Raw genomic sequence first — 20,534 nt, 5'->3', positions numbered from 1 at the left:
TTGGCGTGAGTCTACCTTCCATTTTGACTGATTGCCTCCTCTGTTTTGATATGTTTTTGCTGGTTTCATGCTTTGGGCACTATGCCACTGCTAATCAGTGCCACAGTGCAAGTGCTCCCTATATTAAATGTATGTACTAATTGGTTATTCCATGATTGGGTTATTTGATTTATCTGTCAGTCCCTACTACAGTGCACCATGTGTGCCCAGGGCTTGTAAATCAAATGCTGCTGGTGGGCATGCAGCACGGGTTGTGCCACCCACAGAAGCAGCTTGTAAAGTGTGTCTCAGACCTGCCATTGCAAAGCCCGTGTGCAGTCTAGCACTGCCATGTCGACTTGGGCAAGTGCACCCACTTGCCAGTGCCTAAACCTTCCCTTTGCTTCATGTTAGACACCCCTATGGTAGGCCCATGGGCGGGGTGCATTGTAAGTATAAGGTAGGACATGCTCTGATGTGTGTAGCATGTCCTAATAGTGAATTACAGCCATTTTCGTTTTTCACTATTGAAGGCTAACTGTTCTCCATAGGCCAGAATGGGCAGTTAGAATATTGCATTCTTATAATCCTAACTGACTCAGGGGACATGGTAGAAATTCGAATTTAGTATGCCTGAACTCAGAATAATAAAATACATCTTTTAGTAAAGTTGGTTTTAATTTTCTGTGTTTGAAAATACCACTTTTAGAAAGTAGGTCTTTTCTTGCCTAACTGTCCAGGCCTGCCTCTGCTTGGTTGTGTATTCCTTGTCTGGGTTTGTGAGTGACAAGGCTGGGGGATTCCAGGAGACAGGCTGGGGCAGCCCGGTGGTGAATAGAGAGATGTGCAACTAGATGGGAGGGAGGAGTTGCACCTGGGACCTGAAAAGGGCTGGGCCTTCTCTCTACAATGCTGGCTCCACCTCCTGTGGCTTGTTTGATGTCTCTGCCCTGCAATGTGAAAGGAGAGAAGGAATCTTGTCAACAAAGTGCTCCAGAGCTGTATCTTCCCTCCCCTGTGCTGGTTCCACCTCCTGTGGGGCGGCTGATGTCCCTGCCCTGCACAGTGAAAGGAAGAAGAGAGTCATGTAAACAAAGTGCTCAGGAACTGGTTTGGACTAGCCAGAGGCCTCTCTGCCTTCAAGGAACAAAGGATTTTGGGGTATAAATATTGGGACCCTGATCCCAAGAAATTAGATCACTTCTAGACAAGAACCTTTTGCCAAGCAGAAGAACCAAGGAAGCTGCAGGAGTTTTACTTCCCCTCTGCCAGTGTGCTGTTTGCTGGGTTGGCCTGCAGTGGTTGCTTCATTGTCAAGGAAAGGAGAAGGAACTTTTCAAGGACTTTCATCTACAGAATATTCTCCAAGGGCTTGAACTGTGCTTGCCTCCTGCTGAAGTCTCAGGGACAAAAGACTTTATCTCCGGCTCCCCTCTGAATTTCCTTGCTGGGAATTCTGACTCCAAGCATTTCCGTGTTGCTGGGAGCTGGAAGTGCGACGCATCGAGAAGAAGCGTGTCGCCGCTGCAGCCAAGATCGTCACATTGCCGGAGAAGCGAGCCTTCACCCATCTCCCTGGAAGCGTGTGTTCATTGAAGCTGCCTGCTGTTGCATCACCGGAGAAGCGTGACACCATTGAGAGAGTCGCCATCGCATCACCGGAGAAGTGTGTTGCAGGGCCTGTCGCGGCTTTAAAGTACAGAGTCATCGCAAGGCTGGCAGGGCGTCATCCCATCTTCATCGCATTGCCGCCTCAAGGGCACCATCTTCTCGCATCGCAACCGGATCATTACATCGCATTAAGGCGCCATCTTGCGCATCGCAACAGGCCCGCAGGCCGAGAATCTACGCATCACCTCCGCACCGGTAAGGATCACAACGCATCCCCTACTCTGCGCAAGCATTGAGGCTCGACGCATCCTCTCCCCCGGATCACGGAACAGACGCATCTCCCCTTTTTGCAAGCCTTTTGTTTACTTTGCATTACGCATCCAGGTACTTTGTTGAAAACTTTGTTGCATTTATCATCAACTTGAACTAAGCAACGTTTTATCACCTTTAAGCAATCTTAAGTGTTGTATTGTGCATTTTTGTCATTTGTGGTCATGTGTTAAGTCTATATAAAGAATACCTATTTTTATAAAACCTGAGTTGTGTCCATCTGTAGTGTTTCCACTGTAACACTGTGTATATTCACAAATGCTAACACACTGCCTCTGAGATAAGCCTGTCTGCTCGTGCCAAGCTACCAAGGGGGTGAGCAGGGGTTATTAAGGAGTGTTATCCCCTTATCCTGACTTAGAAGTAAGGGTCCCTATTTGGACAAAGGTGAATACCATTGCCAACTAGAGACCCCCAGATCTAACAATCATGTTTCCATAGGAAAAGCATTTATTGACTTGCCTATAACTTTGAGGCCGGTTGACAAATCTTTGCACAATTTACCAAAAAAAGTGTACCAGTGATCCTTGTAGTGCATGGAAAGATTGGGGGTAACCCGTCAAGCAGGGTTAAGAAAAAGGGGGGTTAAAAAAAGGGGGGTTTCCCATATTAATTCCCATAGGAATTGTCAACACACCTTTAGCCCGAACTGCTGGATAGAATTACACCAAAGTTGGCAGAAAGCTAGATTTGGTTATGCAGATTCCTCTTTTTCTTATTTGGTGTAAATCTCTTCAGTAGAAATTTGTGAATTCACTGTAAAAATTAAAATCGAAAAAACACAGGTTACCACACTTGTCTTTAATTAAGCCCCGTATGGGCCAGGTCCTGGGGGAATGCCAGTGAAATAGGAAGGGGGCACACATGGCTCCCCTCAATGGGCCTATGAAAGCACCAAGGACCACAGGGCTTATGAATGCCCCAGGGACCGCCATCTTGCAGGGGCATTGTTTTTTATGCATGTGGGGTGTGCCCACGTAGTCCCCCGCAGCTCCGGGGACTACCACCTACCGGGGCAAATCTTAAGATTAAGGTGGGGGGCCAGTATAGCCTCCCCCACAGCCCCGGGGACCACCAACCCCTTGGGGCTAATCATATCATCAGTGATGTAATTTCAGATGTCATGAGTGATGTCATGAGTGATGTTACTGACCATGTCATGAGTGATGTAATATATGAGGTCATAAGCAGTGCATTGCGGGGGCATAAGTTATAGTTAGCTCAGCTAATTATAACTGCTTCATTTCTCTGGTTTTATACTTACCATTAACATACTCACAGTTGCGTTTTAAAGGCATGCATGGTAAAGGCATATGCGTGGTAAAAGTTTTTAGGGTAAAGACATGCGTGGTAAAAACTAATGCATTGTAAAGACCGCATTGATGAGGCATGTGTGATAATCCATGCCTGGTTCCGGCATACTAGCCATGAAGTAGTAGTGCTACAGTGATGGGAAATCAGACTTCCAACCTTTTGACATTGACTCATATAACAGGATGAGCTTAATTTCTACTCCTCATGTGTTTCTTTGGGTAGTCACCAGCAGGCTTCAGCAGGTGGCATCTGCCGCTATAAACCTGTGGGTGAATAACTATACGTATGGGAAATGGGCACAGTAACTGTTTCTAAATGTTAAACCCTGCTTATTAGAGTACAGGAATTTATCTGAGTCATAAGCACACCCCTGTGCTGGTGGAAGTGTTCTTTGTAGGGAGTGTTTTTATACCTGCTCACACAAGATGAGCCTAAGTGACCCACTCAGCACTGTGCCTTGTATTTTCCAGCATGTGATTTTAAAGAGACCTAGACCCCAATAATCAGAGGCCCACAAATTATTCAGCTTCTCAATTCATTGCATACACAGTAAATACTAATTGCACAGTGTTCAGAATTCATTGGGTGCTCAATTTGAACCACATTCCAATTTACACATCATGATAATGGACAACACCATCCATCCTAATAGTGTGGGTTATTCCCCATTGCAAAATTTGCTGTATTTGTCCATTGATTTCGACAGGTTCTACTTGGCTAAAATTGTCCAGAGAAAAACCCTTGCTGTGTCCAAATTTACCCTGGGTTGTAATACCAAGTAATGCTCACATTGGAGTCTGTGCCTGATTTGGGATCAGCACATAAATGCAAATTGTGGCCTGGGACTAAAAATTATTAGAAAAGCAGTTGCTGTTCTAGCTTGCAGGGTTCTCAAACACCCTACTGATATCACTTTAACTCGTAATGTTGTCTATAAATAGAATATTCATAACCCATACCATACATATATTAATTGTAAAGATTGGAAGCTGGTCATGAAGTTGCAGTCAGCCGCCATTGTAAATCACTCCTGTCCATTCGTCCGTACATTTGACTAATTACTCTGAAAGAGGATAGTAGGCCGCCTTAATTTTTTAATCGCTCTGCCAGCTCTGTAGGCTGGACGGAAAGTGAATAGGGTCAGTATTGCCGATTGAACCCTATTCGTATACAGCCTAACCTTTAGTGCAAGAAGTACTGCAGATTCAGACTTGCCCAATCACGCCTCTCACTCGAAAGTGGGAAATTGGGAGATTTTCCAACAAATTATTGTCTCTGAAAAGCTTAAGTGATTTGTTCAAAAGCCATACTTGACCGTAGGTGAGTGTCATGGTCAGTTACTTGTCAGTGGCACTTGCCTTGCAATTTACTCTGCCCAAGCTGTGCTATTCTTTTCTTTAAAACAGCCTGTAGGGATCCTCCCTGATTCCCCTGAAGGCTAATGTCAACGTTTCCATCGCTATACTTTGTTTGCTGTGTTAAAGTTATCCTACCTTTAAAGTTGGGCCTGATCCGGGCATCATATCCAGAGATTTTACCCATCAGCTTATCCAGGAAATCTGATGGCGACATGGGGGTCAGTTTAGGAGGAGAGCGGACCGAGGCGCTGACCTCTTTGGATGCAGCCAAACTGGAAAAGAAGAAATGAAAGCATGGTGAATAGTGCACAGGTCATTGTTATGCATCAATACACAGAAGAGCATAGCTTACATATGTCAGCGCAAACATTCAATTACTACATGGCAAAACACACGTGTGAATTGATTTTTTATAGAGCATATCTAGACCTCTTTTGAGCTTATGTAGTATATTCCGTCGAAAACCAGACATTGGACCCCTACTGAATTTTACTATTCAACACCTTTTCAGCCTGACTAGTACATCACATCTAAACACTGTTGCTGAAGCACATCTTCCTTAACCATACCTTCTTGATGGTAAACAGATCCACTGTTGGATTTTCCTATCGTTTTAAAGCTTCATAAAGTAATTGAATTACTCCTTCTTGATAAACCAGTAAGTTGATCTGTATGTACGTAACAAGTACAGATGGTAGCTTATGACAAAGTAGTCTGCCAAAACATATCCTCCAAACTGTTCTACTCCACAAGCCAGCCTCTCTGAATGATAAATATCTTGCTACAAACGTTTTGACATGCACCTAATCCACCTGTCATACATTTGCCCCATATATGCTAGGACTAGAATTAATTGGATTTATCTGGTGTCCACAGGGTTAAGTACTTGGCCCACTGCTTTTTTTCTATACATACTACATCTTTCAATGCACTTTTTCCTCCTTTGATGTCCCTTATCATCTCTACCTGGTGATGATACCCAAATCTTTTCTTTTCCAACTTTTACCCCTGCTCACTAAAATGAAATTTCTGACTGTCTCAATTCCACCCAGCCGTGGAAGGCACTCTAATCTCTTCTGTTGAACTCTTCTAAGAAGGAAACTATCTCTTCCACTATAAAAAATGCAACCACAACTACATACACCCAATAACATTTTCCCACGGAACTCTCATCCCAACTTCATCAGCTAGAAAGCTTGGCTTAACAATCATCCCTACTATGTATATAAGTCCTTCATAACAACGTCCCTGAGGAAGGCCAGAGACCCAGTAGGGCTGAGACAATTGGCTGAAACATGACGGTAGGAGCAGAAGGGGTGTTGGAGTGATAATGTCTCCCACACACCCATCTATTAAATTAAATCCCAAGCGGGACCTACAATAAAATGAACTTAATGGTTATCACTGAGGCAGTTTTGTAAACTTCTTTTCTTTGCATTTTTGGAATCCCTCATTCTGGAGAACTGTCTCTTTTTCATTTTCTTTTTCTTCTTTCTCTGAGAAAATCAGTGCTCCACCTTGTTGGTCTGCACCAGGGTGTATGTAGCGGCCCAATCATGAAGCAAGCCACTATCTAGTGGGTGGGGGCAGCCTTTAACAAGCCTGTTGGTTTGCTTTTAGACTCTGATTGAGAAAGGGAGTTTCAAAACCTCTTTCTGCTCTTTCTCTCTCTTTTTTTTCTCTCTCTTCCCCTTAGGTGGTTATTGTACTGTCAGGAAGGGGGTACTTTCAAGATTACCAGTCCACTGTGTCTCCACAGAACTGGTCATAGCTTCTTCTTTTTATGAGTTTAGCCCTTCATAACAACCATAGCTATTGTATGTAGCTAGATATCACGTTCAGAACATTCACCAAACATACACAAACACCCCCCATGCATAATTAAATAAATATTTATTCACCACAATAGTCTTTAGTAATCCAGACTACCACAGCAATTTATTTGCAGACCTCTCAAACATTAATGTTCACCTCTGGAAAAGATAATATATTTCATGACAGGGACCTTTAAGGTTATACCCCTAACTTACACTGTTGTCACCAGGTTGGATGACTATCTGCTAAAACAGGGCCTTGTATTAACTACTTGTCCTAGAATTCAAAGTTATGAGTTGTTTAGCCTTTAACAACATAGCTGACTGTAGCCTCTTCCACAGCCCATAAGCATGCAAATGAACACACCACACATGGAGCTCTATAACAGACGTCTTTATTTCTCAACATACGACCACACACAGCACACATTGCGCCATAACTTTTAAAACCACACCTTAACACCTCCCAGCAGATTACGTAATTCCTATTTAGGGTCCTTCCAGAACCGCAAGAGTCTTGGTGCACATAAAATCACAACACTACATCTCCCGCTTTGTCAAATAAAAAGTACAAACAGCATTAGCATCATAGTTCCTCAATGAGTCTTCGAGTCACTCCACTGGTTGGGCAGATCGGGTGGGATGACGTATTTGATGTACACCTTGATTATATAGCAATGACATAGATACTTGATCTGGACTTTCAGGCAGGGTCGCCTCACGTACGATCTCAGGAGCTGATGACCACTGAGGTAAGTGTCTTGTGTGGCTGGACTTTCTGGGATGATGCACTGTCACTATGTGTCCTTTACAAGTTACAACCCTCAGAGGGTCGACATCAAAAGGAGCATCTGTTTTCTGCTTCCTTTTTTGTTTGACATTACCCAGTTCCCTGTGTCGGAGACTGTTTCCTGGGTACGTTGGTGATGATGGGCATAGGTTTTCAACCTGCACTTTCAAGAAAAGTCTGTGACACGAACCTCATCGGCATTCCTCGATTGGTCCGATGTCTATTGAAGTAGTTTGGTTCTTCTGTCTCTTTGAAATAGAAAGATGGCAGGACTCTCAACAGTTGTGGAGTGAGGAGTTGATTGATAAGCATGAAGGACTTGACACAGGGCTTGGTTTAGATTGATTACTTCAATTGATGGCCATTGAATTACCCTCTTGTGGGTGCCCATGAATCGTTCAACAACACCATTGGCTTGGGGGCAGAGAGATGTACCCTTTTGATGCTTCACATTACGTCGAACAAGAAACTCCTTGAATTCTTTGCTGTTATCAGATTTGAGAATAGTGGGGATGCTCCATGCTGTAAATATGTCATCAAGCCACTCAATGACTTTTTCATGGGTTGCCAAAGTTACGTCGTCCAGCAAAGGAAAGCATAAATATTCATCAGTGGCTACCATGAGGTGATGTCGATTCCTAGAGGCCCAAAGAAGTCAACTGCAACTCTCTCCCAACCCTGTGCAGGAAGGTCAGACAATGTCAATGGATGCTGCATCACCTTGGGGGATAAACAGTTGCAAAGGTGACACGGTTTCAGCTCTTTTTCAACTCATCCATCTAGGCAAGGGAACCACACTTGGTCTCTTAGAGCTCTTTTGGTGGCTACAATGCTATAATGTCCTTCATGAGCCAGCTCAATGACTTGCTGTCTCAGACTCGCAGGTATGCCGATACTCAAGCCTCTCAATATTATTCCTTATTTGGTAACAGATAGCTCATCCTGTATATTTTAGAATTTTGGGTTTCAACATCATCAGCTAAGGGTCAACTACTTTTTTCCAAGATTGCATTATAGTCGCAATCATGTCTTTGAGGACAAGCATGTCTTTATTAGCATCAATAACCTATTTAATGGATAGAGCTTCTGGTGTGCTGGACTTCATAATCAAGTTGAGATGCTCTTCAGCTGCTTTTGATGTTGAACTGTGGCGATGTAGCGGCATTCATGAAAAATAACCTGCAAGGTTTTGATCTTTCCCCAGCTTAAGTACAATCACATAGTTGATCTCTTGTAGTTGCAACCGTCGGTACACAGACAAAATATCGATTTTTAAATATCGATATACAAAAATATCGAAGTTTAAATATCGATGGGACAAAATATCGAAGGTAAGTAATATCGACAGTCTTAATATCGATATTGGTATGATATCAGTAATATCGAAGTTGTAAATATCGATGTCAATAATATCGAAATTAATAACTTCGATGTTACTAATATCAATTTTTAAATAAATTTAGTGTATATTATATTGTATTTATTATGTTTTATTATTTATTTTTAATGTAATTTAATTAAATATTGTCTTTTACTACTGTAGCGGGTTGTGGGTTTATAGGGGAATAGGGTGGGAAGTAATTTAATTATGTTAAATTAATTATTAATTAGTAGGAATTATTAATTAATTAATTTAGAAATAATTTTTAATTATTTTTAATTAATTGATTAATTGAGAAATATGTTCTGTAGCGGGTTATGGGTTTATAGGGGAATAGGGTGGGAAGTAATTTAATAATAATTAATTAATTGATATATGTTTGTACATATTTGTATTAATAATTAATTGGTAATTAATTGCTATTAATTCGTTAATTAATTAATATAATTTTTTACATGTTTATAATTATTAATTAGTTGGTAATTAATTAATATTAATTATTTAATTACATTAATTATAGTAATTTTTTTATATATAATTTATTGTTATTCTTAATTAATTAATTGGGAAAAATAATATTAATTATTAAATTAAATTAATTACAGCAAATGTGCTAATATATTTACTTTATTGTTATTGTTAATTAATAATTAATTGGTAATTAAATAATATTAATTAATTTTAGGTAAAGGAGTAACTTTAGGGTTCAGGGTCAGTTTTCAGTTTTTGGGTAAAGGGGTATTTTTAGGGTTCTGGGTCAGTTTTCAGTTTTTGGGTAAAGGGGTATTTTTAGGGTTCAGGGTCAGTTTTCAGTTCATGGGTAAAGGGGTATTTTTAGGGTTCAGGGTCAGTTTTCAGTTTTTGGGTAAAGGGGTATTTTTAGGGTTCAGGGTCAGTTTTCAGTTTTTGGGTAAAGGGGTATTTTTAGGGTTCTGGGTCAGTTTTCAGTTTTGGGGTAAAGGGGTATTTTTAGGGTTCTGGGTCAGTTTTCAGTTTTTGGGTAAAGGGGTATTTTTGGGGTTCAGGGTCAGTTTTCAGTTTTTGGGTAAAGGGGTATTTTTAGGGATAAGGGTCAGTTTTCAGTTTTTGGGTAAAGGGGTATTTTTAGGTTTCAGGGTCAGTTTTGGGTTTTTGGGGTACAGGGATATTTTTAGGGTTCAGGGTCAGTTTTGGGTTTTTGGGTACAGGCGTACAGGGTAAAAACAAAAAAATATTACATTAAATCAAATAAATTACATGAAAAAAATTAAAATTACATTAAATTATTAAGTGTTTTATTTATTTTAAATGTATATGTATTACTTTTAATTTTGTTTTAATATTTTTATTTTATAGTTGTAAAATTATATGTATTTTAATATTATTTTTACATTATTATTAATATTTTTTAAAAAACGGTATTTTTGATTCCGATATTTTTGTACTACGATATTATTTTTTCGATATTTTTGTACTTACCTTAATGAAGATAGGTTTCCGATATTTTTGCTGTCGATATTTTTGCTCCGATATTTTTGCATTTCGATATTCTGTCTGTCGATATTATGTCAGACATTCGCAACCGTCACCTCTCGAAACAAGGGGTATCTTAGCTTTTGGGTTTCCAATAATAGTGAGAAAAACCTGTTGGTCAGTGATGACAGAGAAACATTTTCCATATAAAAACAGATGAAAATGTTCACGCACCCACACTGCAGCCAGACTCTCCTTTCTGGCTTTAAATAGGTACATTCTGTTTTGAAAGGCTTCTACTGGCATAGGCCATAATGTGTCTCTGATCATTTGGATGCCCATTGTGTTGAGCAAGAATTGCCCCCAGCCCCATGGGCCTCACATCTACTGTGAGCTCAGTATGTGACTTGGGATCAAAATAGGCTATTTCAGTTCCACTATCAATTGCATGTTTTATATCTCTGAAACTGTGGTCGCATTCAGGAGACTCCTGGAATGGGACATTTTACTTTGTTAAGTCTCTCAATGGGGCACTAATTGTAGCAAAGTTACAAATGTATCTTGAGCAATAACTGGCCATGCCTAGGAAGGATTGCAGCATGGTTACATCTTGTGGGGGCAAGTAGATGACAATGCTTGCAGTTTATCTATTTCAGGAGTCATTCCCCCATCTGAGAATATGTGCCAAAAGAATTTAAACTTGGTTTTATAAAACTCACACTTTGCTGCATTCAGAGTGAGACCTGCATCAGCAGGCAATTGGCACACTTGTGTCAGAGCATTGTCATGCTCCTTTTGTGTTTTCCCAAATACCAGTTTATAATTATTGTAAGCTTGAAATCATGTGTAACAGGTTGAATTACTCTGCCAATGACATCCGGAAATATCTCCTCAGCAGAAGATACTCCAAAACTCAGTCTTTTGTATCTGAATAAACCAGCATGAGTTGAAAAAGTATTAATGTAACTATAGTCTCTTCCACCTCGAGTTGATGGTATCCTTTGTTCAGGACAAGACGGGAGAAGACTTGGGCTTCATTGAGCTGCATGATCATGTCCGCTCTGTCGGGGCTGGCCAGGATGTCTTTCCCTCTCAATTGGTTTGTTGACCTGGCTCGTATCAACACAAATACTTAGTGCACTTCCACTGTCTTTTTTTGGCACCACAACTATGAGCGAAACCTATGGCGCAGGACTGGTGGAGCATTCAATGGTGTCATGCTTCAACAGTGTTTCTAGTTCTTTCTCAATAGTTTCTTGCAAGTGAAAAGCGACTCTGCATTGCCGTTTGGCAACTGGGCGAATGTCCTCATTAATATAATATTGCACTTTCATTTTCTTAAGTCTTCCTAGGCCATGAAACAAAAACGGGAACTGACTTATGATTTCAGACTGAGCACAGATGTTGGAGTTGAGAGATATCAGTTACATGTCGGCAGCAGTGGCAAAGCTAATTAGGCATACACTCAATGAAGTTTCCTGAAAAACAGGAATCAGCGCTTGCACTAACATTGTTTTGATGTTTCATGGTTGCTGTAAATTACCACTGCCTTTGTAAAGGTTTAGAAGCAGCCCTCAGGTACAGTGTTAGCCGACACCGGTAAGAGCAATGGTGTGGTCGTGCAGTGCGGGGTGGTGGGAGAAGTTGACAGACGACGGGGTAGGTAAAATTAAATAAAAAAATTAAAAAACACTTACCTTGAGCTCGCCTGCACAGTAAGTGATTTTATTAATTTTTTTATTTGATTTTACCTACCCATTGTCTGTCAACTTCTCCACCCAACCCGCCCCACTGCTAACTGCTCATACTTGTGCCAGCCGCCACGGCTTGTGTATACCTTTGTGATTAACAGGGTAAGGCGTGGCAATGAAGATAAGCTTTTAAACTACTCTACTGGCATGATATTAATTGACACAGCACTGTCTATAATGAAGGTTATGGGGAACCGTTCACCTTTAATGTAATTTCAGTATAGTGTCCAAATGAAATTTCTTTCTCCATTTCGTGCTTCTCTTTTGAGCTTCTTTGCAAGCAGCTAATCCTACATGTGCATGACGGGATTTAAAGGATATCATTAACACATATCTGTCTTCTTCACTAGCACTTTATAATGATGTTGAAGAGCCTTTATATGATGAACTTGACGATGAATGACTCTGCTTGGTTTCTACTTGTCGTAACTAATGTTGCCTTTTGGCCCAGTGGGCTTGGCAAGAATGTTTCTGGAATCTTCAAGTGCCCATTTTCTCTTCTCCCTGTGACAAATTAGGTTTCTCTTTCTCTTTGCAGAGCCTTATAAAGTGGCTTTCTTTCCCTCAGCCTTTGAATATCTGTCCTATTGCTGGACATATACCTTCATGGTGAAATGAAAACTCACATCAGAAACATAACGTTTTTGTCTTGAGAGACATCGACTTATGTGCATCTGTTTTGCGCTTATGCTTCCTTTCATAATCAACACTGATTCATTGTGCGCTATTCCTTCTTCCATGTCAGCAGTTTGCCAAATGTTCATTCCCCTGCTCTTGAAGCCATTAGAATTTTGTCTACTTTGAGTGCCTCTCTCAACATGCGTCTCCTCGAGGAATCTGAAAGACAGCCATCAATGACTCTAAGGCGCATGGCTTCATCATTAAAGTCACAGAACTTACAGTGTTTGATAAGTGCATCAAGTCTTTCAACAAACTCATCCATCATTTCACCAGCTTATTGTTGTGCTTGGTTGAAGATGTAACTTTCAAAGTCGGCATTCGGCATCGGATTGAACTTGGCTTCCAACTCTTCTTTTATCTTTTGGTATGATGTTGCATCAGTTTGTGAGATCTTCTTGAGTACTTCTTTCGTTCCATCACCAGCAAGATTTTTCAAATATTTGATGATTTTCTTGTCATCTTTTCCCTCTCGTGCATCTACGAAGTCATTGAACGTTTTGATTCATGCAGACCACCTGGCAACGATGTTCTGTTTCTTTTGTTGCCATGAAGAGCATGTCCTGTTTAGGCAGAATTATTTGTGCAAAGCAGAATCTCTCCATGCAATACCACCGTTGTTTGAGCCTGGACGTCTTGTCCGATTTTGAAGTCATAGAGCACTTCACTTGCTTGTGTCAGTAAGTATGTTTCCTCTTTCCTACCTGTTTTTAACTGCCTTTAGCATTTGCTTCATATGGATGATGGCTCTGTGTTATGGCACAGCACAGTACCTCTTCTTTCAGCCTTACTTGTGGGTTCTGGAAGGCTTTTGGAACGTGCTCCTCTGCAGAGCCTTCAACTTCTTTGATGGCCATGTTTGGACTGGACCATGGCTTTGACTCCACATATGCCAACTTCAGACTGCTTTGCATCTACTTGGGGCACACGTGGCACACGAATCACTGACAGATTATCGATTTCTAAAAAATCGACCTACTATAACATCGAGTCTCTAATATCGATAGCACTAATATCGACACCCTATACTTAACATGAAAACTACAATAATATCGAGCAAACTATATCGATGCACAAAAATATCGTCTACAGAAATATCGTTAGCATTATTTTCGAATACCATAATATCGACACTCAATACTACATATAACACACTACAATAATATCGAATACAAAAATTTCGATAGCACTATTTTCGTCTATATCAAAATATCGATAGCTAAATTATACTCCATTTTTTATATATAACACCAATAAATCTATTCTCTAAGTAATACACACATTTCTAATGACTTCACTAATGTATTTTCAAATTATTAAGTAACATTTAGTGTACAAAATTGTGTTTTCGCAAACTGACGAAATTTGTATATAAACTCTTTGTAAACATACTAATTTAATACTTAGTACTCATTTTACATAATCTTTATTTATTACAAGAGTTTTTTTTTACATAAATATATCATTTCAATTCCTCAACATAAACTATATAAGAAGATATATCTTAAATGTTTTACTTAAAAAAAATTCAAACTAACCAATAGTAACTCGTCTTTACATATCTGACCAATCAGATGGCAAACTTAATTACACATAGACTATATAAACCAATCACAAACAGCCATACAAGTTGCAGGAAATATTCTTCGTGACCACATACTGCCAATTTTGGGAGCACCATCTATATTCTTCTCTTCAAGAAAATTCGTCCTGAAACTACAAGTAAGTAATCATATAGCTCTGTTAATAAATTCTAATGTTTTTGTCTATTAATTATAGACCAAGATTTGTAACCTAATTTGTTATTTCTTTATGTACTTTACCTTTAAACAGACTCTACAAACAAATCAAGTTATACTTCAACTTCAAGATACAGGACACTTTAAATTTAAAAAAGGTATCTACATATGTTTAACATTTACTTAACGTTCTTTGCCAATTATTGGCCTAATTTAAAACTCTATACTTTGTTTCTTAGCCTGTAAATCTTAATACATAGTGTGAAGCCAGAATTTTTTGAGGAAAAAACGTTACAATGCTGTGTAAAAAATGTTTTCTTCCTGTTCTTAAATATGTTTTTATGTGCTTTTACTCAAAATACATGTGTCATCCTCGGTTCTTTTTAGCAATTAAGTAACAATGCTTTATAACAAATGTGTATTATTTATATAACATATAAACGCATTAGTAATTTTCATCAACTTTCTCTCTAAACAGAACTCAAAGGTACAGAAAAGAGATAATTCACATCAAAGAACAAACATTCTGCTACTACTATAATTCTCTTGGTAAGATCATAAATAAAACATAACTAGTCTTTATAAACTCTATGGAATGTACTAGAAATAAAATGCCTCTTTTTATGCATCTGTTAGTATAATCTTCCTGTTCTTAAATATGTTTTTTTGTGCTTTTACTCATAATACATGTATCATCCCCGGTTCTTTTGAGCAATTAAGTAACAATGCTTTATAACAAATGTGTATTATTTATATCACATATAAACGCATTAGTAATTTTCATCAACTTTCTCTCTAAACAGAACTCAAAGGTACAGAAAACAGATAATTCACATCAAAGAACAAACATTCTGCTACTACTATAATTCTCTTGGTAAGTTCATAAATAAAACATAACTAGTCTTTATAAACTCTATAGAATGTACTAGAAATAAAAATGACTCTTTTTATGCATCTGTTAGTATAATCTTTGAAATTTCTCTTTTTAAATTCAAATAAACAAAACTATTTTTAGAGACGTTATAACGTAAAACAAAAGTTACCAAAAAACAAATTGTAACTTTTCCTATAACATACTTAATTATTTCTCAACAGACCATGGCAATAGAAGAACAACATCTAACTGAACAAGCATCTACTTTCGATAAATAGAACATTACTGGTGGTAAGTAAATTACTAGAAGAATACTAGCTTTATTTAAAATCTTTTATACATTTCAGATTGTATTAATATTTGTATATTAACTTTTCTAGATACCAGAAGTCAAGAATGACTGATGATGCAACATTTATTACATCTCAGAAAGGCAAATTTTTGTTATGCTATATGGGCTACATTTATACTCAGGAGAAACAAAAAGACCTTAAAGTGAATTGGAAGTGTACAAAATATTACTCCAATAAATGCTATGGCCGTGCTACAACAAGGGAAACTAGTGTTATAAATACCACTGAACATAATCACCCACCAAACATCTCGGAAATAGAAGTGAGATCCACTCTTGAAAATATCAAGGAATTAAGTACCAGATCAGAACTACCTACCAACGTAATTCTGAAAGAATTACTACCTAAAGTTCCCAAAGAAGCAAGAGGTCAGCTACCATCTATTGCTACCATTAAAAGAACAATAGCAAGAACAAAAAAAGCAAGTAGACCCAATATACCAACTCCTAAAACTTTTGAAGAAGTCATAATTCCGCCAGAGCTTGTAATTACTCATAATGACGAGCCATTTATATTTTATGATAATCATAGCAAGGACAAAAGAATAATCATGTTTGCAACTAATAACAATATAAAAAAATTAACTGAAAGTAGTACTTGGATGATGGATGGTACTTTTTCTATATGCCCAAAACCTTTCTACCAGTTATACACAATTCATGGGCAATATCATAATACCTGTATCCCCTTCATATATTGTTTATTACCAAACAAACAAGCCACAACTTACTCAGAAATCTTACAAAAAATAAAGGAACAAAGTTCTGACTACTTCCCAATGAAAATCATCATAGACTTGGAGCAAGCTATGATTAATTCTATTTTGAAAACTTACCCACACACATCCATTCAAGGATGTTATTTTCATTTCAATCAATGTCTTTGGAGACATTTACAAAAATCTGCCCTTAGTGTTGAGTATGCAACAAATATAACTTTTGCATGCCAAATCAAACATCTCATTCCTCTGGCATATGTACCAGTAACTGATGTGGCGGAACATTACAATTTGTTAATTGAAAGTCCTTTCTACACCCAAAATGAGCAAAGACTCGCCCCACTTTTAGATTACTTTGAGGACAACTGGGTAGGAAGACTACATAGGTCAGGCCACAGACGCCAGCCAAAATTTGCAATTCCCTGGTGGAATGTCTATCTACCAACACTCAACAAAGAGGCAAAAACGAACAATGCTGTTGAAGGTTGGCACAATGCCTTCCTCTCTTCTACTGGACGTACAACACCCACATTACACAAGCTAGTCACAGCTATACAAAAAGAGCAAAGCTTTCAGGAACTACGTATGCAGCAATCAGTCATACAACTGAAACCAAAACTCTCTAGACAAACTGCTCAAATGTATTTATATCTTCAACAGCAAGTCCAACTATATCCTACAACAAGAGGACTGGAATATTTAAAAATGATAGCCAAAACATTGAACTAATTGCTATAACTAAATTAATTGATAGAGATCAAACAATATCCTTAATCTAAAAAAACACATATTTTAATATAATAAAAAAATATTTATTTAGTCTAATTTATTTTTTAACACTATTCTAAAAAGACTAAATAAATATATTATTATATCACAATATTTGTTTTTAAAAACTGCTTCCATCCAAATAAAATAACATAAATTTATAACTTACCTTTAAATAGAACATCATAAAGATAATCCTTTACCGACAATACAATGTGTAAATATCAAAGACTTAATCCAACAAATCATTAATTATGTTTTCTTTAACTCTGCAAAAACTATCCATCATCCAAATTAAACAACTATTTAAATGCCATTTAAAATAACGACTGTTATCTTAAAGTGTGAAAAATATTTCACAGAACTCAAAATATAAAGGAAGAATGTAAATCATCTCCGTTCTAACAACTGAAACACACTTCCTTTCCCAAAAAAAAAAATTATCGGAAACGGAAATAGCTGTTTCAAAATACGAGAGAAAAAAAACAGCTAAACAATCCCACCGACATAACACTAACGAGTATCCCAGAATATATAAACATAACATTCCTATTTATTTTTAATTTAATTAAATTAAACCACATACTCATTAACTCCAACTATTTTAAATGGCTCAAAAAGTCGTGAACGAAAATACGTATTGATTCCACTCCATTATATGTAAATAGTCGTACTTTAATTACCAACCCCAAAATAACAAAATATAACCTTTAATTTTAATTTACAATACTTTAAAAATATAAAAGTTGATTCGTACCTACTCAAAAGTGAACCTGCTTCCAACCGCGACTTTCCCTTTACCAAAATAGCGCAAAAAGACAAAGAGTGGTTACAAAATAAACTATCCAAATTATATGTAACTGTGAAAAGTACTACTATAAATGTCCATTATTGTTATATATATGGCTCGAAATTATGTGTAATGTTAAAAAAATTGTATAGTATATTGTGAATAGAAAATGTTTTTGCCTGTATATTAATTATATATTACATACTTTTAATATTTATTACATTAAGTATGAAAATATAAAAATATTTAATGTAATATTTATTAAAATTATTATATAACTAAATGTGTAATATTGTATTTGTTTATCAGATTTAATTGTTTACAATATGACTAATATGTGAAAATTGTTATTATTAAAACGTATTTATTAATAATAATAATCATACATAAGAATATTGTAATGTTAAAAGAATCATTGATGATGATGTACATGTTCTAATTAGGATATTTATATTATATTATAAATTTAAAAGTGTTCATATGTTAATATCATCATCAGTATATCACTATATGTATTAAAAATGTGTGACTTATGTTTTTCATTACACATGTTTGATGTTTTATTAAGAAACAATAATAGTATTATGTATGTATATTATCATACATTGCATTATGTGAACTAACCATTTTTTCTCTACAAATTAAAAGTACTTGTCAAGATAATTACTGTAAAATGTGATTATTAAAAGAACATTGTCCTCCATTTTTGTTTATATGTATACCAAAGATAGCTTAATAAAAAGTATATATGTTCGTATATTTCAAGTGTTGAATAAAAAAATTTACAGGAAAGAAAACTGGTGTCATTATTTTGTATTACCTATGACAAAATCATTTTTATGTATTTTTGCAAATGTATTATAACTGTAATGTTCTATCTATTTCTATATACCACATGTAAATAAATAACATACTATACACTGAAGTTATAACAATTATTATTCATACACCCATATACATATAATATCAATATTTGAAAGACACATAATTAAATTTTTAAATATTCCGACTCCAATAACCATTTACTTTAGGTAATTGCTTCTCAAAAACCGTGATTAATTTACAATTCGAAATGCAATCACCATTTAATTAGAGTAAGTGCAGGACACAGAACATATTAAATTTACTCTTCCAACTCCAATTAACAATTAATTTAAGTAACTGCAGGACATTAAATAATAATTATTTACTATAAAAAATCAAATGTTAAAAAATGAATAATGTAATATCATTAAATTTAATTTAATATAATAAATTTAATTTAAATAGAATCTTAATTTATGTTTTCCCTGTACCCCTATAACTAAAAACTGACCCTGAAACCTAAAAATACACCTTCACCCACAAACTAAAAACTGACCCTGAAACCTGACAAAACCCCTTCACCAACAAACTAAAAACTGACCCAGAAACCTAAAAATACCCCTTTACCCACAAACTGAAAACTGACTCTGAAACCTCACAAAACTCCTTTACCCACAAACTAAAAACTGACCCAGAAACCTAAAAATACCCCTTTACCCACAAACTGAAAACTGACTCTGAAACCTCACAAAACCCCTTTACCCACAAACTAAAAACTGACCCTGAAACCTTACAAAACACCTTTACCCACAAACTAAAAACTGACCCTGAAACCTAAAAATACCCCTTTACCCACAAACTAAAAACTGACCCTGAAACCTTACAAAACCCTTCACCCACAAACTAAAAACTGACCCTAAAACCTAAAAATACCCCTTTACACACAAACAAAAACTGACCCAGAAACCTAAAAATACCCCTTTACCCACAAACTAAAAACTGACCCAGAAACCTAAAAATACCCCTTTACACACAAACCAAAAACTGACCCTGAAACCTAAAAATACCCCTTTACCCACAAACTAAAAACTGACCCAGAAACCTAAAAATACCCCTTTACCCACAAACTAAAAACTGACTCTGAAACCTCACAAAATCCCTTTACCCACAAACTAAAAACTGACCTTGAAACCTTACAAAACACCTTTACCCACAAACTAAAAACTGACCCAGAAACCTTACAAAACTCCTTCACCCACAAACTAAAAACTAACACTGAAACATTACAAAACTCCTTCACCCACAAACTAAAAACTGACCCTGAAACCTAAAAATACCCCTTTACCCACAAACTAAAAACTGACCCTGAAACCTTACAAAACTCCTTTACCCACAAACTAAAAACTGACCCTGAAACCTTACAAAACACCTTCACCCACAAACTAAAAACTGACCCTGAAACCTAAAAATACCCCTTTACCCACAAACTAAAAACTGACCCTGAAACCTTACAAAACTCCTTTACCCACAAACTAAAAACTGACCCTGAAACCTTACAAAACACCTTCACCCACAAACTAAAAACTGACCCTGAAACCTAAAAATACCCCTTTACCCACAAACTAAAAACTGAACCTTAAACCTTACAAAACCCCTTCACCCACAAACCAAAAACTGACCCTGAACACTTAAAATACCCCTTCGCACATACACAAAAAACAGACCCTAAACGCACAAAATGTACCTTTGATAAAACTACCCACCCTGATCCACTATAAAGTCTACATCCCACTCCTAAAAATATGATACATTTATTTATTTAATATCTACTACATTATATATTTTTGATTCTTTTTACTACATACACAAAATACCTCAATTTAGAACAACAACATAATAGTGTTCATAATTTCGTATTTAAATAATATTTATATAAAATTTCGAATCGAAACTAAAATTAAATACAAGGCGAAATTTTTACTTCTATGATTAGAGTATACTTTGTTTATACACTACCCACCCTTATCCCC

General features: G+C 36.8%; 1 protein-coding gene across 3 annotated transcripts in view; it reads right to left on the bottom strand.

Annotated features, from left to right (window-relative positions):
- Positions 1–20,534, bottom strand: part of GLRA1 (glycine receptor alpha 1) — a 390,673-nt gene that overhangs the window by 114,954 nt on the left and 255,185 nt on the right. For all 3 annotated transcript variants that reach the window (XM_086931266.1, XM_086931265.1, XM_086931267.1), the window contains exon 2: positions 4,728–4,864. In XM_086931266.1, the coding sequence (XP_086787392.1) occupies positions 4,728–4,864 (137 nt within the window). The remainder of the gene's footprint in view (positions 1–4,727; positions 4,865–20,534) is intronic.

This window comes from Lissotriton vulgaris, chromosome 7, assembly GCF_964263255.1.
Source record: "Lissotriton vulgaris chromosome 7, aLisVul1.2, whole genome shotgun sequence".
NCBI classification, from domain to species: Eukaryota; Metazoa; Chordata; class Amphibia; order Caudata; family Salamandridae; genus Lissotriton; species Lissotriton vulgaris.
This window is presented reverse-complemented; position numbering and strand designations above follow the sequence as displayed.